Source organism: Taurulus bubalis (genome assembly GCF_910589615.1).
Source record: "Taurulus bubalis genome assembly, chromosome: 5".
Lineage (NCBI taxonomy): Eukaryota > Metazoa > Chordata > Actinopteri > Perciformes > Cottidae > Taurulus > Taurulus bubalis.
The window spans coordinates 17,049,000-17,073,879 of NC_136593.1; the positions used below are offsets into that span (position 1 = coordinate 17,049,000).

At 38.3% G+C, this 24,880-nt stretch overlaps 2 protein-coding genes across 2 annotated transcripts; both read left to right on the top strand.

The window, feature by feature from the left end:
- Positions 1 to 294: 294 nt before the first annotated feature.
- On the top strand, positions 295 to 1,410 carry gpr25 (G protein-coupled receptor 25; the record flags this gene model as incomplete). Its single annotated transcript, XM_079218756.1, has 1 exon — positions 295 to 1,410. The coding sequence occupies one exon, from the start codon at positions 295 to 297 to the stop codon at positions 1,408 to 1,410; it is 1,116 nt and encodes a 371-aa protein (XP_079074882.1).
- Positions 1,411 to 13,316: 11,906 nt separating this feature from the next.
- Positions 13,317 to 23,038, top strand: inavab (innate immunity activator b). Its single transcript, XM_079218886.1, has 9 exons — positions 13,317 to 13,374; positions 15,876 to 16,009; positions 17,484 to 17,606; positions 17,707 to 17,938; positions 18,108 to 18,161; positions 18,440 to 18,734; positions 19,540 to 19,671; positions 19,871 to 20,576; positions 21,433 to 23,038. Exons 1-9 carry the CDS (start codon positions 13,320 to 13,322, stop codon positions 21,523 to 21,525), a joined length of 1,824 nt encoding a protein of 607 aa, XP_079075012.1. The 5' UTR covers positions 13,317 to 13,319; the 3' UTR covers positions 21,526 to 23,038.
- The last annotated feature ends 1,842 nt before the right edge of the window (positions 23,039 to 24,880 follow it).

Consider the following 24,880-nt stretch of genomic DNA (forward strand, 5'->3'; position numbering starts at 1 on the left):
ATCTCAATAGTGTACATGCTTTTATGAAGTAGTGCAACATATTGCTTATCAGGCTTCAAACTGTGACATTTTTTCCAGCCATTAGATTAAAAACACATTCAGTCTTTTTGGCACAGCTAAATCGCAGTGATTGGGCACTAAGAGGAAGTTATCACAGGCAGGCACAATTTAAAAAGAAAGAAGAAAAGAGCTTAAATAGGATTTATCTTTCTCTGTGGTTTTCACAAGTAGCAGCGTGTTGACTCAGCGCCTTGCCACAATACAGCAGTTGCACTGCACCTGTGATCTCTCAGGATGGACGCCTACATTGACTATACGCCTTATGATTACAGCTACTTTGAGAACTCTACTGACGACGTGTTTTTTGATCTAAATGTCACAACGGATTGCCCTGACTCACACCTGCATGGCTCCAACATATTCATGCCCATACTGTACTACGTCATATTTTTCATCGGCTTCCTGGGCAACCTCTTTGTGATATCGGTCGTGTGCAGCAAAAGTAAGAAAGGTGGGCGTCTGGTGGACACATTTGTTCTCAACCTGGCCGTGGCCGACCTCATCTTCGTCCTCACGCTGCCTCTGTGGGCCACCTCCGCCAGCCAGAGCGGCTCCTGGGACTTCGGGCCAGCTGGGGACCTGCTGTGTAAACTGAGCAGCTATATTATAGCCGTGAACCGCTTCTCCAACATCTTCTTTCTCACCTGCATGAGTGTCGATCGCTACCTGGCCGTGGTGAAGCTGATGGACTCCAGATACCTCAGGAGCAGCAGGTGCATCCGTGCCACTTGTGCTGCGGTGTGGTTGGGCTCCCTGCTGCTCGGCATCCCATCGCTGGTGTACCGCAGAGTGGCGCCGTCCAGGGACGGACTCTCCTGCGTGGAGGATAACAACTCACCCTTTTTTCTTGGCCTGAGCCTCGCCATGGCATTACTCACCTTTGTCCTCCCAGTGCTGATCATCATGCTCTGCTATGGCACCATCGTTGTGCATCTCAACCGCCACTGTGCAGCAAATCCTCGGGCTGAAGGCCGCCGCAGACACTCCCTCAAGATGGTCCTCTGCATCATTGTGGCCTTCGTGGTGTCCTGGCTCCCCTTTAACGTCTTCAAGGTCATCATAATCGGCTCGCAGCTCTCAAAGGTCGATCTGAGTTGCGATGCTCAGTCGTGGCAGAGAAACGGGCTCATCGTCTCGTGCTGTCTGGCTTTCATCAACAGTTGTGTGAATCCAGCCATTTACTTCTTCCTAGACCATCACTTCAGACGACGCGCCGAGACCCTGTACAAGAACTTAGGGAGTACAAAGTTACTGCAGAGCCACAACTCTTCAGCCTCATCCACAAATGTTGGCATTTCAGATAGCGTTGGAACAACAGCTGGAAGAACTCAGTTGCAGATGTTTGAGTAGGAGGAGAGAACGTGGAAAATGATTGTTCTATTATTAGGCTCTTATGTGAAAACCTTTCATACTCATCTTGATCATGGGATGCTTTTTATATATTTCTCTCAAGGGATGGTTAATTATGCAGTAAAACCATAGTACAAGTTGCAGGTAGTATAATAGTGGGGTTTCTTTTGTCACATACAGTATTTCCTTTCTTCAAACGTTCTACATACATTGAACATGCTGTATATATGGTTTATAGTTGATATAGTACAGTAGTGAGGATATATATGTATCCATGATATCTTTCGTTGCATTAGGTGAGTGCAATTGTGTCAATCTAGAGGTGTAAGAGAGAAAGAGAATAATTCATATTACTGTAAAAATGTTTAGTACAGGAATAACGTTTTATTTTTGTATTTGCTATGATAAAGTTGTAAAATTAAAAGTTGGAAAAATAAAAGCTGAACAAAATATGTGTTGTGTATTTATAATTTAAAACTATTTAATTGAGTACACATAGTGTTTTCTACTTGCTTTACTGTTGATTCCACTAAAATAAAAATAAATCAATAAATAATAATACGATATTGAATCAAATATGTTTGTCAAAAACACTTAATTAAGAATGACTAAATATAAGATACATATTTAATTGTGTAACAATTTAATAGAGACATCACACTTCAAAGGTTTATAACAAGCTTTTGTTTTACTTTTTATCCTACTAAGAAGAGCTGTAGCTCATACATCCTGACATGTCCAGCCATGACTATCATGTTTTATTCTTGAAACAATTTGACAAAAAGTTCAGGTCATTTTAGTCATGTTTAGGGAGAATTTGATTTCTTTATAAACATGTGTTGAGCTTGGCAGCATTATTAAATGTTGTCATTTCAGTTGTAATTACTTGTAAATTACATTACTGAGCTCCAAGCAATGACATAATTTAAATACATGTATATTTTGTGGCAGTTTGGTCGTCTTTTTTGTGCAATTGCAAATGCAAATTGTAACATGTTATGCAGTTCTCCAATGTAGTATTGCCCATTGTTGCTGGGTAATTGTGTTTGTCTTAAAAATGTGATTAGAATATCATAATGCAGTATTAACGTTTTGGCAATCTGTGTGTTGTGTTGAAGAGATATAATTAATGTGTGTTCTTTGTTGCTTATAAGACTTCTGATCTCGTAATGTACTTGATCTCTCAGGTTTATCTTTTAAATATATAACTGTTTCACTCTGTGCACTTTGTGTGGGGTTTGACTGCCGTTGTTTATCATCCTAAAACAATAAATAAAAAATCACATGGAGACTAAAACTAAAAAGACAGGGGTGAAATATGAGATCATTTATTTGCATAAGACAAACAAAAAGGGTTGTGAGAAACAACTTGTAACCTAAAATCAGCACGTACATTTGACTGCAACAGGTAGCAAAATACTTCTTTAATTCTAGATAGGTTTATGTGGGGGGGAAAAAAAAAATCACAAAAGGTTCCCAGGCTACAACTTGCTCTTATAGCAAAACAAAAATAAAATCAAGAAGCAGCTCAGATGTGGCATCTGTGAAGTCTCCTGAGAGGAAGAATGCATGCATTTCTTTTTCTTGGTACAAAGTAAAGTCAATGGGGCATGAGGCACTGTTAAAAGCAACTTCTTAGAAATCAAATGTATTCATATGAGTGCTATAGCAAACGCTGGATATATGAAAGTTCAAATGTTCATGTGCCCATTTATTTTTCTGTCGTGTAGTTTTAGATATGAGAAGCTGTACCAAGTTGTGGGTGCAGGGACTCAGGAATTCCCCCTCTACTGCTTGAAAGAAAACGTTTCAGATATAAAGTACATTGAACAGCTTTTCTCACAAAACTGCTTCAACGCTATCACCAATCACAGCAATGTGTTTGGTATCAAGTATGAGATAGTAGTGTAGATGATCATGATGGTGTAGTACCAGTGAAATGTTTGTGGCTGCAGGAGTTAATACTTTCAAAACTGTTTTAAGAAATCTTATGTATAAGACTCTGAAAATTAAATCATCTTGGTTTTATCAAACATAAAGTTTAATACTACACACTACCATTCCCAGCTGTGGGGACATTGGTACAGCTGTCTATGTATAAGGGTAGGTCTATGTATTTTAATTGTGCTTTTGTATGTATTTTATTCTATTTAATATTTTTGTACTATCTGGACCTTGAGTCTGAAATAAAATTTGATTGATTGATTGATCAGCATTTTACTGTTGTCTAAACAACTAGAATCTAAGACATAAAATAATGCAGAAGGCCAAATATTGGAAGACAATACATATATATATATGAAATTTACATTTGTGTTAGACAGGTATAGAGTAATTGCACACACACACACACACACACACACACACACACACACACACACACACACACGCACACTCAAACGCACACACTGACGCTCGGTGCTTGAGGCTCTGGGGATTAGTGAACTGCTCGTGGACACATAGTCAGACTTTAATCTATGACGAGAAGTTAACTGTTGCATCTTGTGGCAAACATTTTTAATATTAATAATAATGATAAAGGTCAAGTGGATGGTAAGCAATTGAAAACATGTTAAATATAGTTGTTTGCAAAAGATAAAAGTGTTTCTAATTTAACAGGCTAAATGTTGGATCAACTTTATCAGTCTCTTTTGTTTTGTATCTTATTTTAAATATAGACACTGTCAATCTATCCATAAAAGAAAAATCTGAATTTCTGAATTAATAGAAAAATGCTTAAGTAATAAGTAATAAAGGAAATAAATAAGAAATGGTTGTTAAGAATAGAAACCTTTTAATGACCTGCATGACTTATTCTGCCAGTCTGGTACACACACAATGAAAGGTGTGACCCTGGCACTCGCTCTTATCAGTATTTTTCAGTGGGCGAGTTTCTGTGTGTTGGTAGTCTGAGATGACAATCTGGAAATGTTCTCATAGAGCTGCAGCTCTCCTTTCTGTGGTTAGCGGCCTCTCATTGCAAAACATAAATGCTGCTCTATAAGTGAACTTACCTTCAACTTCTCAAATGAGTATTCTAACTGTTAAATCACAACTGTTAACATCATTCACCTATTGGACTGCAGAAATACCAAAAATAAGTAATTAATGATTTTCCCTGCATATCTTACATATTCATATTATTAATAATGTCCCTTCTCAGTACAAATATAACTACTCAAAGTTAAAAGCACACACAAAATACCGTCACATTAGTGATGTCTGAGTTTCTCTACGTTGCCCAGCTGTCAAGGCAGCTGCAGTTCATTTAAAGATAAAATATTATGGCACAATGTTAGTCTATATTAAGTTTTCCCGTTTAACCACCAACCTGCAGAACGTTCACACCAACAGCAACACCTGCAACTCTCAGATCAGGTGATTTCCTTTTCACATCAAGTATATGAGTGAGCTGCACTTGATTTGTACAGTCAGCTCAGGGTCATATCATATTATTGATATAAAGGATTTAATTAATTTGTATTCCTTTCTGCCTGACGTGTGAGCAAACCTGAGAGCTGACGACATTTGAATCTGGACGTGTCTGGAAGTGTCATACATGGTGAACCGTATTTTCCAAATAACAATTCTTACAGTCAAGACAGCCATTAAAACGTATCACAGAACCGGTTCGAGATGTATTCAATGCAACTTACTGCCTGGTAAACATTAAAACCACTGAGACGGGTGTGGTTTAATGTTGTTCTGATGAGAGGAAAGGAAGTATAAAAAACATATCTTGAGATGAGGACTGATCCTCTGTTAATCAGAACTTGAAGGATATTTAAAATGAGATATGTTTATGTGCTTTTATTTGAACAGTTTCACATGTTATACAATGCAAATGTATTAGCATGGCAGTATCCCTAAATCAGGGCACTTCAATGCATTTTAAGTTCTGAATAAAACACTCAAATACAGTGCTTTTCACAAGTTAAAACCTATTTTATCTGAATTTCTCTGAATTATGTGTGACTATATGTAATCAATGCTGTTAACCAAAGTATATAAAATCCCTGAAAGAGCTATACATTTCCGATGCATAATTTGGACTAACATGACTTGAAATGCAAATAAATGGTATCTGACTTAACAACAAAAATGATGTGTTGACAAATCAGAAGAAATAATTGTATCAGAAATTCAAAATAGTGATGATCAGTTTAATTCTTTTCCATGATCAAAGAGACATTAAGCCAACATTGCTTATTAGATTTGTCATTACATTTTCATTTCCACAGCAAGAGTGTCCAATAGAGGGTTGATGGTTTGTAACGCATGGCAGTAGGTTTTTAATGTTATGTGAATATATTTGGTCTGTGTGAGTAAATGGTGAAGGTCATTAGCTTGTCAAGCACATGCTGTAAAAAAAAAAAGGTTCTGCAAAGCAAATATCAAGTATCCCATCTACATTTTTGATTATGTTACTTCTAATTGATTTATGATATTTTATAATTACAAAATAATATCACCTAAGTTTGAACTCTAAGAAGTTTTGCCTTTGGTGGTGAGAATATACTGTTGGATCCATTGCCATTTTAGTAAGCTACAATTTATTCATATTATTTATCATTTATTTAGTCAAAGTGAGCTACCGTTGTGTTGTTTTCATGTAGGTGGTGAATCAACAGTTTTCTTTACCTGCTGATTCCTGCTTATTAGTGGGGTTGAGACACCATCAGACACTAATGTAGCATATACATACTTTTCAGTATAAAGGTCTCCGAAATCAATCAAACAGAAAACAGTATCAGAAGAAGTGTTTGGTCACATAAAACAGGAGGTTGACAAATGATCACGTGGTTTACAGGATTACACTATGTAACACGCTGGGGCCCTCTAGTGGCTTAAACTAGAATAAGATAATGCTAATTACGTTATTTAAGTTTAAGTTATAACACACGTTGTATTATTCGCTCATAAAATATATAACGTTGGTCACGTTGGAGAAATAATTAAGTCGGTTTGACGTCAAATCCGCAAAATAACTATGAAACGGAGTGAATGCTCTGATGCCAGCAAAGAGGTTGATAACCCGTGCGACGTTCATGAGCCCATTTACAGCTCGTGATTTTGATTACTATAGGGCTAAATGTAGCTTGAAGCCCTTACAAGGGCCACTTAATGCAATAATAGCAACTTGACCCTTAGAGATAGTGTTTTTGTTTTAAACTGACTATTGCTTTATTCCAGCAATCAACTAACATATAATTATAATTTAAAACAGAGTGGAAGATTACAACAACGATCGATCCTTGAATGACACGTTAATGAATTGATTTAATAAACATAACGACTGTTTTTTTTAACATTTGTTTTGCATAGTGTTATTGATCTCGATTACCCTAATTGATACTCGGGTCTATTTATACGTCGGGTGTCGGAAACGCGGTTACCACGGTACAAACATGATGTTGTTATGTTTCCCGTGTTTTCGACAGCACGTGGAGGCAGCACATCATTGTTTTACTTTGCTGCGCTCAAGGAGTCGCCTCTCCAACAAAAGTTTTGTTTGGGGAGTAACTTATTATTTTAATGTTTGTGTTATAATGTATCCCGTATTTTTAGACCACAGAGACCTACCTTAAAGGACTCGGTGTTGGTACTCAGCTCGTTTCTCAGTGTAATAGAAGTAAACTTCCAGCTGAAATGTGGGAGCCCGCTGGAGTTTGTATGGATACAGATGAGGCACGATGCTAGCGAGCTAACGTTATTAAGGTAGGACCCACACACGGTGACGGTTTATTTCACAAGATGTGTATGCGGAATGCGTTGTACATGAAAGCCAGTCAACGCATTGTTCCTGTGAAAAGAAGTCCTCTTATTTTTGGTGGCGTGTCGTTTGCGAGAGCTCACAACTGAGCGAGGTTGTAAACTTTGAGAAAGTCTTTCGAGCCGAGGCCCAGAGCCGCTCCATGGAGCCAGTCAGCGGGGAGGACACGGCAAGAGATGCAAAGACACTTCACACTTAGTTCACCTCTGAAGCTTGTTGTGCCATTTGATTTTATTAATGTAATTGCATTGCATGTACACCACTAACGTCACAGTAGATGGATGGATGGATACTGTATTCATCCCCAGGAGAAAATTAGTTTGTGGCAGCAGAAAGCAAAGTTACATAGTAAACATACAAATATGAAGTATGGGAAATACTCAATATATACAATACAATAAAATAGCAGCGCAGGACATTAATGTAAGAAAATGTATTAATCAAGAACATGCAATGGTGTCTTTATACACTAGTGTATATAAAGTGTATATACAGTGAATTATAAGTATATGTGTAGCCCACATTACACACATGTCAACTATTATAATAAATATTATTATTGTTCGGTATTAGCCATTAAACATTTTCCCAGTAAATGCATCTTTAAACATGGACGTATTGGAGGACGCTGAGTTTATCTCCATCTTTCCTTCTTTCTTCCTATAGTAAGCCAGGTTTTCATTGACAGTCCCCCTTTATTTATTTATATATGTGTATGTGTGTGTGTGTGTGTGTATATATATATATATATATATATATATATATATATATATATATATATGTATATATATATATATATGTATATGTATATATATATGTATGTATATATATATATATATATATATATATATATATATATATATGTATATGTATGTATGTATGCATGAATGTGTAAAAGAAAATCATGGTTTAAACAGTATTATGTTTTCTGATTGCACTGACAAGCAGAGAAGCCATAAATTAGTGGCATCCTCTTTCAACAGAAACGAAAAAAACATAACTGAGAGAAACAATGGCATTTAAATTAGTGTGACATCATAACAGTTTGAAAGTGTACTGACCTGATCTAAGTTGATGCATCTTTTACAAAATGGTTTATAGGAGACACATTGGAAACATAATGATACTGTTGTACTTAAATCTCGAAACAAGTTTCCTACAGAGCAGTCAAGTTATTTTGTAATTGCTGTGCATTGAAACGTTTCCACTCGCTTCACATTCCTGAGCTTCGGCCAGGAGGCAAGAGGACAGAGGTGGCCTAACCCCTTAAACCACCGTGACCTGCTGCTGGGACAGTCATTACAAACTCAAGCTGTGCACCTAAACTTTGTTCAAGCCCATATTCTTGTATTTTAAATTCTAGTGGAAAGCCTAAACGTTTACAGGGATACCCAATATGTCAGATTACACTTTGGATAAATTAGATGCAGGCGGCTCTGTGTGACGGCGTTGATGTGTTTACGCTTGTTCCCTCTCAGCCACAGTCTCTGTCTTGGCCACAGTTTAGAATAGACCTTGATTAGTATGGTGGCACACACTTTTCTAGTTCTGTTATCCACATCAGACGTGCTACTTCTGCACGCTTGCTCATTTAATATACATGTGGTCTTTTTTTCACATCTTTATTATAGTCAATTAGAGCCTTTAGGCAACATAAAACCCAAAGCTGGCAGGAGGCAGAGAGAGGTGGGGGAGGAACCCAGCAGCTCCAAGAATGGCTTTGTTTGACTTTTCACAGTGTTAGGGTTTGTGGTGCCATAGTGTAACTTTATTGAACCTTTTTATGACACCATCTTGATTTAAGGCATCAATACAGTGGAATGATCTATTAGCAGTTGGTGGAAGAGCCAAGCTGCAACATACTGAGGGGAGAAATGTTTGATCCCTGGCAGCTGATGGCTCAACACACTGGCAGCAGCGGTCTAGCCGTACACATATAAAAGGACTCAGGAATATTTAAAGAATTTGTTTAGCCAGCTGCTGTGTTGCCTACATAAAGCTATCTCTCATTCTGATGGGGATCTCTGGTTTATATAAACTACCCATGACAGCCACCAACCGGCTACTTCAACACAGGGCGAGTGTCTGTGTTACACAGTAGTGTTGTGGGAAGATGTTGAACTAGTCTTCACACAAGCATGATGGTCTTAAATGCACAGCTGTACATTATTACACATTGTGATGAAACTGAGTGACAAATACAATTCTATTGTTTTTCCTAACTGTAGTTTCCCATGAACAGGATATATTATTATTCATTTGCATGACTTCACTTCCCCTGTATCTGATTATAGATTATCAAACTTGGTATGCTGACTGTTTCCACAAGACTCTGCTGCTGCTCTTTTATTCTACTAACTAACCATACAAGTCACTGAACCAAATATCCGCTGCTTTGTCGCTGTGGCTGCTGCTTCCTCGGTGCCATGTCATTTGAGATCTGTTTCTTAAGTGTCTGGGAATTGGGGGACCTTTTCTCAGCGTGTCTGAGCACCAACATTCCTGGAAAGCCAAAATGAATATTGAGATTCAGAATGAATGTGAGCCATGCAGTTCGAGAGCAGGTGCTGCCTCTTGGTCCCCGTAAATCATGCACACTGTCCCACCACCGCCGTGCGTTTCCCTCTGTAGTCAAGGCAAAAACGGGCAGGTCACAAAAGAGCCTCTGCATTGGTAGCTTGGAAGTAAGAAGAGAAGTGTTGAAGTTAAGAAGGCTATTTGCAAATCTGAGATGGTGAATTTGTAAGTTATACTGGCCCTTTGAACATCCAGGAGATGGCAGTATTAATGCATTGACCAGATATTTTATCTTTGTACATGCAGAGCTGACCTTTGACACTGACACAGTTTATTGTAAGAAAACAGACGAGGTGAAGAGTCATCTGTTGTAGAGTCATCTATTACCAGTGATCAAAGCAGGATTTTGGGGCTTTTGACACTTTGTGTGTTGTCCCACCAACCTGGAGCCAGAAATGTGTCCAAAGTTAAACAGCTGAACAAGACACTGCTCTTGGTTACTAATGAACATACTCATCATGATTGGTTAATCTGTCGAATACTTTTTTAATAAAAGATTAATTGTTTGGTTCATAAAATGTAAAAACATGGTAAATAAAAAAAGACAAATATATTCAATTTGCCCTCATACAACGTATGAAAGCAAGACATCTTAATATTTGAACAGATGAAATCAGCACATTTTTGCCATTTCTTTGTGACAATCAACCAATTGATTAATTGACTAATTGTTTCAGCTTTAAAACTGAGAATATACGTATGTGCTGTTCCTCAGTCATTTGACCCCGTCTTTGTCATACTGTGTCTACTTTTTTATAGTAATAGTGCCTTTTGTAAAAGGACACACGTCTCAGTCAGGTGGCCATCAACCGTCTATTAGGACGCTGATAAGAGGGTGAGGTAAAGTGTAATCTCTTAGTATCTTTGTCATTGTTGTTGACACAGTTTCAAGCTCAGACAGGAGTGCTGAGTTATTTGATACTGACTCGAGTGTTCAGCCCTCAGTAAGCGGCCACTCCTCTTCACCAGGCAGCTTTCTCTCAGTGGGCGAGTCCCTCATTCCTGTCCAGACTACACACAGCTCAGGTTTTGTGCATTTCAATCTCAGTTGGGGAATTTTCACTTTTTGGATTTTGACAGTTTTTCTAAGTTTCTCATCAAGTAAGTCGATTTTTTTTTAATGTGTTTTAATTGGCAGGTTTTGTTGTGTTAATATTTCATTTAGAGATATTCATGCTTTTACAAACGATGACGGGGCGGTGTGATTTATTTTTATTTTGTATGTGGTACTAACACTGAGACTTGATTTAAACGAATGCCTCCAGGTAGTGTTTTGTACCTTCAGGGTAAAAACAACTCTTGTCCTGTATGTGTGTCTGTTTGAGTTCCCAAAGAAATGGCCACTTTGTAAATATAACGCAGAGAGGAACGGTTTGACTTGGATCAAATATGTCCAACAAAACATTTCATGAGATAAATGTCCCAGATTAGTTTATCAACAGTACTTTTTAAAATATATTTTGCAGACAAGATACTGCACATCTACAGCACATGAAACTACTTCAGTAGTTCCAGTTTAGTCTCATCCTTCTGCGGTGGAAGGGTGAGCCTCTGCTGGTTTTTCAGGGGATTTCATTAATTAGCACGCATTGAACTGGTGAGGTGGAATCTGAAATCTCAAAACACTCGACACTATGACGGGACACCCCAGCATGTCTGTGTTTTTATTGATGGATTAAATTACTTAATTGTGTGAAGAGTGTCTGCTATTCTCTGTGTTAAATTAACTATCTTTGGATTTTGGACTGTTGGTTGGATTTTAAAAAAGCTATTTGAAGTTGCATCATGGACTCTGTACATGTGACGGGGTACGTGTCAGTATTTCCAGACATTTTATAGGCTTCTGTAAAAGTCTATACATTTATATGCATTCCTACGTTTTTTTAATTGATTAATATGGACTATCATCATTATTTGCATTCGTAGTGGGTTTATTTCCGTACCTCCTAGATTTTTGCTGTTATCAAATTGATTAGCTATGTGATCCTCAAACACTAATTGCTGCTTGTTGTTTTATACAGTAAAATATCCTGTTTGTGTTGAACTACTCAGCAGCATGCAAGTCAATACCTACCAAATTTAATAGAATGGTTCAATTTTAAGTACTAGTGGAGACCAAAGATTGTAGAGAGCATTTTTGCAAATGTAGCATATGTTTACAATTATATTTCAAACTGAAACGGCACTAAATTCAACATTGGCGGTTGTGTTGTCATTTAAGTGTGTTGTACATCAGCTGTTCAGCCTTAATTTAGCAAACGCAGCAGCCAATTATCTGATCCAGTCACAATCATGTGAGCTGTTTGGAGCAGGTGTCGTGTTCAGGATAATATGGATCACCAATAGGACAGACAAACATGTAAAAGAAACAACTCTCGTATGTTATCCTTGACTTCACCTCTTCTAGTTGTTCTTAAAAACAGTGACTGCTTAGAAGCTTCTTTCCCCTAGTGTGTGTTGTTTTGCAACCAGCACTACATTCCTGAAACCTCTTGGTTAATAATTGAACCAGCGAGTTTCACGGTTGTTATTTGTCACTAGCTGTATGTGTGTGTGTATATATATATATATATATATATATATATATATATATATATATATATATATATATATATATATATACATACACCTCATGCATCCTGAGCCTCTTATCTGAAGGAATGAGATAATGGCGATCATATGACATCAGAGAGACGTACAAACAGTCACACACCCTAGACTTGGCAATATTCATGTGTACTACTCATGCTGTGGGAGACGATGACTGCACCTGACTGTAGGGCCGAAGGCGAGTCACACCTGAATCACTCAAACATCGGGTCAAGAGATTAAGTAACTTAACTTAACGAAACAATCCTTTTAGCCGTTACCGTGTTTTTAGAAAATGAAGGGGTCAGAAATCTGAGAGAGGAGACGGAACAACATGTTCGACTCACTCATGATGAAAATGCAGGCTGGATATGCAAACTAAGACAATTGTTCATCAGCATGCAAGGTGACAGACCAAAATAAGGAATCATGTACCAGTGAGACCAACTGAGAAAGTTGGCAGCCCCAGTGCTACCAGTGAAACAGTTAGTCTGGAGCCCTGAACCCTCTATTGCTAATCTTTGTAGCCTAATGATAGTTTTTAATCCTAATCCTATTTTATATGCAGGTTTCTTTTCCCAGAAACTGCAGGCCTAAACACGGTATTTTTCTGGACCACATTGTTACAGTTTGAATCTGTTCTGCTTTTGACTTTTGAAGCTTTGCAAAAGATAATACTGTCTTCACTAAATGATAGAAAACAGTGTGTTTTTAAATATTGCTTTTTCAATAAAAATGTTGTTTTTCACGAGATCATTTCTCTCTCGTCTTAACCATAGTTTAACATCCTTTCAGAATTGTGTACATTTTTAAGACCTTGCCACAAAGAATCCATGACTTTTGTGATCATTGGTTTAATAATAATAACCCTGAAAATTGTGATGAATGCTAAAGCTGAAATGACACATTACAGGAAATGGTGAGCGTCGACGTCGTCCACTGAAGAACAGCAACAGGTCGATCAACTGACATGGAGGGCAACGGAGAGATCAGCGACACTGACAGCGGCATCATCCTTCATTCAGGTAAAACATTTTTATGTATCACTGATAGCATTTTTGAAATATTTAAAAACCAAGGAAAGCACATTCATGCATGTATACAGGTAGTAAACGCAAAGTCCACTGCAACATAACAATTACATTTGATCATCAAGCCGGTTTCTCCACCATTAATTTAGTCTCATGTTATAATAGCTGGTAGAAATACACACGCTCATTTATGATCGGTGCGGTTAACTGCATCAAGGCTTGGTGTTTGACTGCATTGGACCTTAATTCCTAAAATCTGGACTGCAGATTGTCTTTGTTTGGTTGGCAAATTTGTATCTGAGGGACATTGGGCAGCTTTATGGAATTGTGTCAATTAATGATTTAAGTTCTCTGACTTTTCAGACAATAATTAATACTGAAAACATTGTGTGAGATCTGCGCCACAGATTTAAATGACTCATTATTTAAATAGTTCATTCAGCCAGTAGGCACTTGCTGGAAGCTCAAATCAATGTTGAAACCGAGTACACGCCTTAGTCCAGCTCGTAGTAATCTTATCACTGCACCAGCTTTCAAGTGACCTCAAACGAGACGAATATAAAACAAAATCCTAACTAACTTTTGATGTTGATCTCTTTTTGCCAAAGACACAATCTACATCGACCTACTCATTCTGTACTTCCCCGCTGTTCAATTGAAACCCAGTTGGTAACATCAATCTTCTCCTGACACGGCTCACCTGCTTTATTTAAAGATCATTATTGAATCGTTTGTTCTTCACACAGCATTTAGCATAATGACTGTCTGTCAGAGAATAACACAACCGTTGCAGATTACATTGAGTTAACTGCTGCTATAATTCTCTTGGAAAAAGGGATCTTGATAAAATGATCTATGCTTTTAAATCAACTCCACACTTTAGCACACAACAAATATTTGTTTTTAGGTTGTAGTTCCAGCCAGTTGATTCCCACGATCTGTTAACAGGTTTTGATGTGTAGATGTGGTTTCCCTTTTCAGTCTGGATTTTATTCAGGAGGAAATTGCGCGCTTTTCCGGTTTGACATGTTTTGTGAATATTACAGCTGATCAAAAATATGTCTATTAATCAATTAGTTGATTGCCAGAAAACTGACAGTCATTTTGGTAGTCAAATAACTGTGTTTTCTTTTTTTGCAAAAAAAGTCAGAACATTTCAAGCTGAAAGCTGGATATCATTTTGGACTGTTGATGAGACAAAAGAAGCAGTTAAAATATATTCATGTTGAGTTGTGATTCTTTTTTTTTTGCATTTAAAAAAAAAAAAAAATGTAATTGACTAAAGGTTTAATCGATTATAGGTGCAACTTGAGTGAATATGTTCCTCTCTGTTATTTTGCAAGACTGTCTATATTTTAGGGCCACACTCAAAACATGGTCGTCTACATTATTCCCTCTGTCCCATATGGTAACGATACCAAAGAATTAACAAAACATGTTGTCAGTCCTGTTGCTACGCCCAGCAGTGTCCACTGATTAATGCTGGCCCTTCTGACATTCCTTGTGTCTTAATTGAACAACGTGATGTCGACTCTATACAATGAAAAGGTGTCGATCTCCAAAGAATAGGGGGATTGTCGCTCTAGGAAAAGGAATTCTTTGACCTATTGTGGTGCTGTCACACTTCTTTCCTGTCGCACCTCAGATGTTTGTCAGTACCTGCAGGGATTCTGTTAATAATCTCTGAAGGTATGTGCTGCTCAATGCATTTTGCCTGAAGCCACTCCCAGAACACTGAGACTAATCTTAATGTCATTAGTCACCAAGGCTACAGACAGCACCAGTCGAACACTTGCACATTGTTTATAGTTGCGAAGATCCTGCCAGTCATTCTGCATGCCACTAAAGAAAACAACGATAAAAAGGAAAGGTACGTTGTGTTGTCTGTAGCCATTGTGTTGTGGAGAGTTAATCTGAAGCAGTATCATAATGGGAAAGGCACCGTGATACTAACAAGGCAACAGGAAAGAAAGTAAAACATATATAAATTAAAATGAAGATATAGCAGGCAGAAGCAAAGATCACCATCAACATTGAGGACATGTCATAGTAGGGAGCTTGATGACAGACAAATTATTTAGTTGCTCACACTTGACATGGGTCATATGGGACTAACAAACATTGCAACAGGAAATACAGAGGGGCCCATTCAGGTTATGTTATGTTATGTTGTCAAGTTTGAAAAAGTCTGAAGACTTACAGTAAGAGTTACTTTGTTGTCATTGTGGTTAAAAATACATCACACACGATGCACATATGTTCACAGAGTTACCAGTTAATACTGAAACACCTCTCAGAATAATACAATTCACAGAAGGGAGCATTTAGGGTTTGGCTTCTGTGTTGGATTTACGTACCCATTAAACTTGACTTGTTCTTTTCTAGCTTCTATTTCCTCCTACTTAAGGACTCAAGTGTTGAGCACTTAATAAATAAAGTGTAACAGTCACATGAGCTCATGAGTCCATATGCTTCTTTCCTGTTGCGTTCTGCAGGCTCCGACAGCCCAATGACACGTACGAAGGATGTGACCACGCACACACGGGCCATGAAGCTCAAGCACCAGGCTCTCCAAGACCGACTGGAGCAATGCCTACTGGAGTTGAAGAAACTCTGCATACGAGAAGCTGTAAGTGAAATAAATCTAGAAATCAACAGTTTGAAAAAAAAAAACTGCATAATAGAATTACATTGAAAATAGAGCTGCATAATCATGACGATTTAAGCTCACTCAAATCTAGTAGTAGTACTAAAGACAAAACTCAAACTATTCGTTACTTAATGGGGCCAAACGTGTGTTTGCCATATTTCATGTGATGCAGCGCCTTTTATAAAAGAATAAATAGGTGGAGTAGTTTAGTACAGGATGTTTGATGACGCATTTTATTGCATGTTAACAAAGTGACCTGTGTTCAGCCCTGTCCGCTCTAATGCGGAAGAATTAGACACATTGTTGTTTGTGAGTCAGAAAGTTTTGTCTCTTCACTTGTGTGGTTTTGTTTTGGGTTTTTAGATCAACAAATTTTAAAAAAATTTTCTACATTAGCTTCAACATTGCCTTAATGTCACAGTGGCTGTCTCCAGACTCAGTCCACTGAGGGGAAACAAAAGGTCTTATAATCTTTCCTCCAGTCCGTAGTGACGTTACTTAGGATTTTGGCTGCGAAGCAGAATGCAAACATCATCGCTTTCCTTTCAGACATATTGTGTTGTGAAGTTAAACCACGCAATGTGGCTGCAATGAAATTTTTATTTAATTTGATGTATCATAGCCTTTGAGGAGGTATCCTAGTGGTTTAGTCGGCCAAAGCTTTTCAAGGTTCCCATGACAGAATGGATATGAATTCAGCATGAGACTTTTGCCATGTCATCCCTTCATTTTACAATTTGCTCTCTTTATCTCTCTGCACTGGGAATTATCAAACAGACTAAAGACAACAAAATTGTCACACTGAATAATTTCGAAACTGGACACATATTCCCCTGGGTGTTTTTCTGCCATGCGTCGGTGCTCCGGGGTGAAATCCCAGGACTGATCATTCTTTCCTGGTAATACTGGGGCCGGGTACTCCTGTTGGGACATGCTCAGGTGAACTAATGCCAGACACGATGCCTCTCCCTTCTCTTAGTGACAAAAGAACTAGTAATCTCATTGGTCGTGCTTACGCGTTTGTCTGTCTGCAAAGGTGGCTGGGTTAGGAGTGACTCAAACTAACAGTTTTCATGACTCTTCTTTAATGAAATCTGTAATCGTGTGCTTTCGTGCTCTGCGTTTTGGTTAGACACGGATCCTCGACACAGTGTAAAAGAATGTGTTGTGAAATTAAATCTCTGGAAATGCAGAATTGTGCAACAGCTTCCTTGAGCCTGTATGCCTCAACATGTAAAGAGCAGAATGACTTAATACATTTCAAAACTGTCATGGTTAAATAAACTCTGAAGAGGTGCGTGTCTTCATTTGGACAAAAACAAAATCTTTATTTTGATTTACCAATTATGATTACCTAGATCTGACCTAAGGGAGGGAGGAAAAAAACCTTTCTGTCACGTGCAAATGTTGCTTTGTGGAAATTTTAATTTCTGATATTTTTTGTGTGGTTTAGGAGTTGACATGCCGGCTGTCGGATGATTACCCGCTGCTGCCGGGAGAGAAGCCTCCGCACATTCGCAGACGTATTGGAGCTGCGTTTAAACTGGACGAACAAAGCTTCCCTCGAGGAGCAGAGGTACAAACATAATTTTTAAACCATACGTTCACCTTAGGGACCTGCAATGTTTCCCCGAGTCACACTGTTGTCTCTCTCTTGTCACCGTGCCATTTTACAGGAGTCCAAACTGAGTTTAGTGGACGGTGAGTTGGCGCTTCAGATAAAGATATACGAGGCAGCGTGCAATCTCTACGAGGAGGATCACCTGAGTAAGGCTGTTAAAAAGAGCCGGTCACGGCAGTGCAAGAGAGAGGAGAAGAAACTCAAACGGCTGCAGGAGACGGCTTTTCAGCTCCGACTGGAGCACGGCCGATCATCACCACTCCCTGCTTTTAATATTGCACTACACGGTGAGAGACGCCTGGCCAGACTAGAAGATAGTTTGCCATAAAATCCCTTATATAATCACCTGTGCAAGGAGTTAATTGATTGTTACTTCATAACTTGGTCATTAAGGAAACAGAAATGTATCATCTGATACTTCACATGTGAACCAAAGTGTCTTTTTCTGATTTTCAGATCTGGGTACATCTGATGACAGCTCTCTATCTGATTCTGTAGTGCAGGATGAAGGTAAGATTCAGCTTAACATCTAGTGTTGGTGGGAGTTGGAGCATGACCAACTTTATGTAGTTTGAAAGCTGGACAACAACTGTTAACCTTAAAACATGTAGAAATGAGTGTCCAGTGCACATTTATCATGAATACTTTAAGTGCTCATGTTTTCTCCCAATAAAAGATGCCTTCTCAATGAATACGTTAAGATAGTTGGAGGATATTAACTTTTATCAACAGTAAATAACTTTTTGCAGGTATCATGCACTATATAATAATACAAATTTCCCCTCTAGAGGTGACAAGTCAGTCATCACAGCTGTCCTCTGGACTCCCTGACCAAGGAGAGAGCGATCCTCCTGTGTCCTCACAGTCCTTCATCGACGGTCCCTACGTGTCTCCATCTGTCCCTCTACCAATCCCGCCGTTGACCCCAAGCCAGTCTCCTCATCCGATTCTTGACTCTATGCTGAGTTTAAGCTCGAGCCCTGTGTGTGACCTTCCGCCCATCCAGCACTCCCCGTGGTCAGAGACTAGTCTCGACCAACCTTACCAGAAGAGCAAGAAGTCGCGCTCCTCCAGCAAGACGAGGTAACACAAGCTATCCATCATGACTCCTTTCCTGTTCATCAACTTTTTAGTTTGGGGGGGGGGGGGGCGGTGTGTGTGTGTTTTGTGTTACTTGGATTGTAGTAAACTGCGTGAAATGCAGATTTTGTGTCCACTAGTAATGTAAGCAAGCTTGACTGTGAAATGGTCCTGGATGGATTCTTTGGAAATGATGGGGGGAAAAAACATTTAATTGCAGTAAATAATTAATGCTCCAATTCTGCATTGAACAAAAAATTGTGCACCCTTTCAAGAATTTTAGTAAACATCTTTTCAATAATTCTGGACAAAAGCTCATCTAGCAAAGTTGTTTCTAGTGCAAACCCTCTTATTCTTTTGTTGTCTTGCAAAGTATGTTCATGAATGTTTAACACTGCCACCTGCTTTTGCTCTGGTGCTACAACAGCCAATGGCAAGGATGCAAAACAATGCATCCTACTGATTCATAATGACACCTTGATGTAGAGGTATAATTCAGGCTTTATTGTCCTGGAGTCGATTGCTGTAATAAGAACTCCAACTTCTGATAGTTTCTATTCATGTTTGTCAGTGTCGTGGATTAATGCTACAGTATGTCAGAGGCAATATAGCAAATTATGGAAAATGTTACAACCCTTTTATACTCTCCTTCATTCATTGAGTTTGCTTTGCATTTTTAATCATTGGTAGTTCCCCCGTTGATGTCTTTCATCATGAAGAAAGCCTGGGTATTTACACAGGATTTTTGTATGCATAAAAACACAAAAAAATGTAACGTATTTCTTGTGTTCCCATTTTGTGTGTTCAGCAGTCCAGCCAAAAGTGAATCGTTGCCGCCGTTGGAGGCTTGCTTTGCGTCCCATCTGAGGCTGAGCCGCACTCAGTCGAGCAGCACCCCTTCCACACCAGAGATGCGAGTGCACAGACAACTCTCCCTCAGGTAGCCGCACCTCAAATACATCTACAGTACTGTAGGTCTGCAGCCCAACTATGATGAACCTGTGATTAAGTTCAAATTGCATTAATATTATTGACCTTTTGCATGTATTGTTTTCTTTTTTTGACTGTGGGATGTACATATTTTTAGAGGTGAGTTTGTTTGCTAAATGGCCAAACTAATGCACCTGCTGTTCACACAGAGTACCCAACCCCGAATCTTCATTTGAAAAGGACCGTGGTCGCACCAGAGGTCCGAGGAGGCGACTGACAGAATATGCAATAACTTTACCAGAGACTCTCCCCTCTGCGGGGAACTATGGAAACCACATTAACTCTGAGGAGAGCAACTCTGAACACTCGTTTACATCGTACAACAGCTCCCCGTGTCAGGAGATGCCCTGTGATTCACCCAAACGGTATCAGTCTCCACTACCGCATTCTGGCCCGGTTGGCAGCTATGGAACTCAAGCCTTCGCACGCACTGGCTTTCACCATAATCCCAGGAACCAGTCCAGCCCCAGGTTTCACAAAGCCTATTACAATGAGAAAATGATCTACCAAAATGATCTGGACTTGGCACGGAGCTATTACACCCAGCAGGCTCCTTGTCCTTCCAACAGATATGAGTATTACTATAAAGAAACCGCTGTGCCCCACCAGAGAGCACAGAGGCCTTCGCCCCCCGAGGTCCGACTCTCCCCCTCCCCGGCTCAATGGGACCAGCAACCCTACCGCCCCAGTGGCCTCCCACAACAAGTAGTGAATGAACAGCTTAAGTCATGGCACTGGCGCAGTCAGCTCAGATCCCCTAGGTCTCGCTCTCTTGACAGACAGGGAGCAGTCAGAGTTAAAAACATGGCCACTCGGGAGGCGACCTTCCACCAAAACCAGAATTACCATGAACAGGTAAGCAGACTAACGTAATTGAATACATGCCTTTTAGAGTTTGTCATCCAAAATTACTGAAACTAGTGGTGTTAAGTTAGTATTGTCTTATTTAAATTAGTAGTTAAAGGCAGGAAGTTATTTTGACTTATTCATCGATTACAATGTGATCGATCTTCTGATCACATTTTCACAACGTGTCTGACTGTTTAATGTATGAACAATACTTGGAAATCACAGCTTTTTACACAGCTTGTTTAAGCAGTAGCCTGCTATTTTTGATTTCTTGATTTACCTGATAAATGGGTGTTTTATTTTATAATGTTTTAATATATTGTCATGCCAGCAGACACTGAAAAACAAGTTTTATTCAAAAGTAACATTGAAGCAACAGCTCAGCTTAACACAGTAATAGAACAAAACTTAAGTATTTTACTTTTATCTTCTCTCAATATATTGTAAAAGAGATGTCTGCTATGCATTTGGACGTTTGTCAGAATAAAGTTTTTTCCACATGTTTATCAGACACAGGTGTTTGAAAGGACATTTCATATTTTAAGTTTATATTAAGGATATAAACAGCAGGTTTTTATTCATTGTGATAATTTAATTTTAAAATGATTGAGGCACTAACTATTGCAGTGGATTTCTTTTCAACACCGTTCAGATAACATATACATATCTGTTAATCCGGCTGGATGCACCAGAAATGGCATAGCTGGATGGATATGGATGACACACTCATAATACTACAGAAGACGGTGTATATAAAACTATACACCAAAACATCAGTCTTTAATGTACGAATGAGAATAAGCTGCAGGTATATTTGCATTCTACTAAATGATTGTTTCTTTTTTATTTTGCTGACTTTCAGGTTATCCAAAGAAGGGCTCTTCAAAGAGCTGCAGATGACACTCAAGCGCACTGGGTTGTAGATGATGGCTCTCACTTTGTAAGTCAGGTTTGAACCACGGCGTAAACAAAGGCGTAAACAAAGGCGTAAACAAAGGCCACCTTGGACCGCAAACTGAACAGTGTGAACTCGGAAGCTGCAACTGCATTCATTCCCAATTAACCAAAGTGAAGTTGTCAGATAATCAAGTCGAATTAACTGTTTATCCCTACAAACACGACACATATTTATCTGTATTTGGACATTTAAAAAACTATAATGCAATCTAGTAAAACAATAAGTACGACCACCACAGTTATTGTATTGTTGTACATCTCTTTCATAGTCGCAGCAGAGCAGTTGAATTGGATTTGAAGCACAACTGTAAAGTGTACCTGTTGGGTTATCGACTCTCTCTGTTGTTTTGAACTAACAGTTACAAATTAAGTGCTTCTTAGTGACGTTAGTGAGGGCTGTTTTAACCTGCGACTGTAAATCTGCTGCCAGCCCAAAATTTAAGATTCAGTTCCTGAAAAAAAAAATCTCATCATCAGCACAGAGTTTCTCTGTCATTAATTACAGGTTTATTATGATATGGGAAGCGATTGTAAATGAAATGACAATTTAAAGGCAAATTGGCAGTAGATCTAAAACAGAAATGAACAACAAAATTGCACATTGTCGTCAGATTGTGAGAAATGTGAATGTTTTCAAAGTACATTTTTACTTCGATTGTTGAAGTTAATCTCAGATGAATTGTGATTTATTTCGAAATAGCCACATGTACAGCCGTCAAGAAAACTGCTGTAGGTACTTAATAATACAACATAGTACTACACTGCCATGAATGCACATTGCTGTGAGGATGTGCTCAAGACAGAAGTATACTGTTTTGTTTCACTGGCTGTATTAAGGACATAAATACATTGTGAGATGATGTAAATGAGCAACATATCCTTTGATAACTATATTTTGTGTATAATAGTGCCATGATTGTGTAACCATGTTAATGAACTTCAGCTGCTTGAATTTAAGATCCCAGTTTTGTCCTCATGTATTTTTGGAGACTAATTTGTCCTGTTTTTATACTTTTGTGTGTCTGCGGCTCTGACAGTTAACTTTAATTTCTAATGGACTAAATCAACTTGTTGAAACTAGATATTAATTTACTCACATGAGTTACAAAGTAGAAAATGTAATTCTTGATGCTTGGCAGCTAGTAATGTGTTTACTTGAGATGTACATGTCCTGCGCTTTAACACAATCTTTATCAGTGTTTGTGACTAGACACCATTTTTGTTGTTCAAACCGATACAATTTCATCTATGAGGTAAACTGTATTCGAACACACTGCCAATATGTGATTCACACTCAAGTCCCCAATCAAACAAGCGTTTGATGGTAGATCATTTGAGAATGAGAGCAAATTACTGCAAATTCAACAACAGCTACACACTGACTGGTTTCTCATTGATCTATTTATGCGTTTATTTATTGTGATGTGCACAATTGGACCCATGGAAAGTCAGACTTGAAATCAAAGAAGACAGACATGGATCTAAGTTTGAAAAAATAAATAAAAATTGTAGCAGTAAAGACTAGTTGTATGTATGTATGTATGTATGTATGTATGTATGTATATGTATGTATGTATATGTGTATATGTATATATGTATATATGTATATATATGTATATGTGTGTGTATATATATATATATATATATATATATATATATATATATATATATATATATATATATATATACAAACAATCATGTTACCTTGTTGCCTCTTTTTTACTGTTTTTTTTAATTTATCAGTTGAATTAGTTTAAGTGGATTTAATTGTGTAATGTTGCTGTTGATTAATCTGTGAAAATGTTAATCCTGTGGAAGAAAATAAAGAGTAATGTGTGCACAGTGTTGAGTTTAATTTAATCGTGTGTGTGTGTGTGTGTGTGTGTGTGTGTGTGTGTGTGTGTGTGTGTGTGTGTGTGTGTGTGTGTGTGTGTGTGTGTGTGTGTGTGTGTGTTGATATATTTTTCTTTCAAGAAACAGATTTGATGTCACTGTAGGAAAAACCAAGGCGTAAATAGTCAAGTGAATGATGGCTATATTCAATCTAGGTGCTTCAGGGTCCTGGTATTTCAAGCTCACAGGCTTTAATACAATTCTGTTTTTCTCAATTATATCTCCAAGATAGTCACTGTATTGAAAGGTTAATGTACAGGATTTCTGACCAAAGCATTTCAAATACATCTGATGTATAAATATTTGTGTATGGTCTCGACTAGCTTTTTAAATCAAATAAAGTATATATAAAATGGACATATAACATGAAATAGTATGTAGGGATATTTGTGTTTTTACTTGTGGCGCTTTTATTTTGAAATAAAATATTGGGGCTGGGATAACGGAAGAGCTCTCTACTTCTGGAAAGGATTGTGTTTCACGCATTGATAAATAATTCACCTTCCTGGTTTGAAGGCTACCTTGTCAGGTAACTTGTGTCTATTTAATCACCATTGCAGATGTCAATACAGTAAGCTAAGGTTATGTAGATCGCGTTATATGTCGCCATTGTTGTAAAGACTTATTTTTGCTGCGAGCAAGTTAATTCACAAACGAGTGTCGCCTGCTGGTTAGCGACAGCGCGCGCTAGCTAAAAGGTTCCGTTAGCAAGACGATACATGAGCGATCCGACACCTGATAACACAACAACGTATCAGTGATTTGTAGTCAACTTGAAAATGCAGGCTTGTGCTATGAACTCAACTTTCCAAAATTCGATGGGTGTCCGTTAAATCGTCGGCATTTTGCGGTTGTTTACATTTTGTACTCCATGTTCCGTCCGACGCGGTGCTAATCAACATCCGTCTGTCTCTGCTTAGCAGAAACTCGGCTAAACCTTTTGTTTGTGTTATCGGCTTCAGCTCGATATCAAATGTAAATATGTCCTCTCATATCTGAGATATTGTCTCTACTGCAATTATCGACCAAATAAATGTGGCTGGTGACAGATTTAAGCCGCTCCTTTGTTCTCTTGTTGTGGATGTCTGATCGATGTAACCCACATTTCAAACGAGACCCAGATTAATCACCAGCCATATTAAATCAGGAGTTAGATAACACTACTTGTTTATCCTTTAAAAGGTTAATTATGTATCTGCAATAACTATGCTTTGCTTAATCACCCCGCTGTACTATATATTACTGTGTAATGTACACATTGAACATTAGATAATGTCTGTTGGTCTATGCCGACTGTATGTAGTGCACCTTGACTGTACCCTTCTATAGATGCACATCACTGTATATTGAGCAATTCATTATCAAGGCAATGCATTATTTATTTGTCAAGACCGACCTATTCATTGTGGCCGATACCAATAAATGACCCAAAAAAAGAATCTAGCAATTGCAGAAAAATA

Bases quoted from the DNA above. Each gene is read 5' to 3' on its own strand.
- inavab (XM_079218886.1), top strand. From the start codon at position 13,320: ATGGAGGGCAACGGAGAGATCAGCGACACTGACAGCGGCATCATCCTT. The intron at 18,162-18,439 runs GTAAGATTCAGC...TTTCCCCTCTAG, and splicing joins TTCTGTAGTGCAGGATGAAG to AGGTGACAAGTCAGTCATCA. The intron at 20,577-21,432 runs GTAAGCAGACTA...GCTGACTTTCAG, and splicing joins ACCAGAATTACCATGAACAG to GTTATCCAAAGAAGGGCTCT.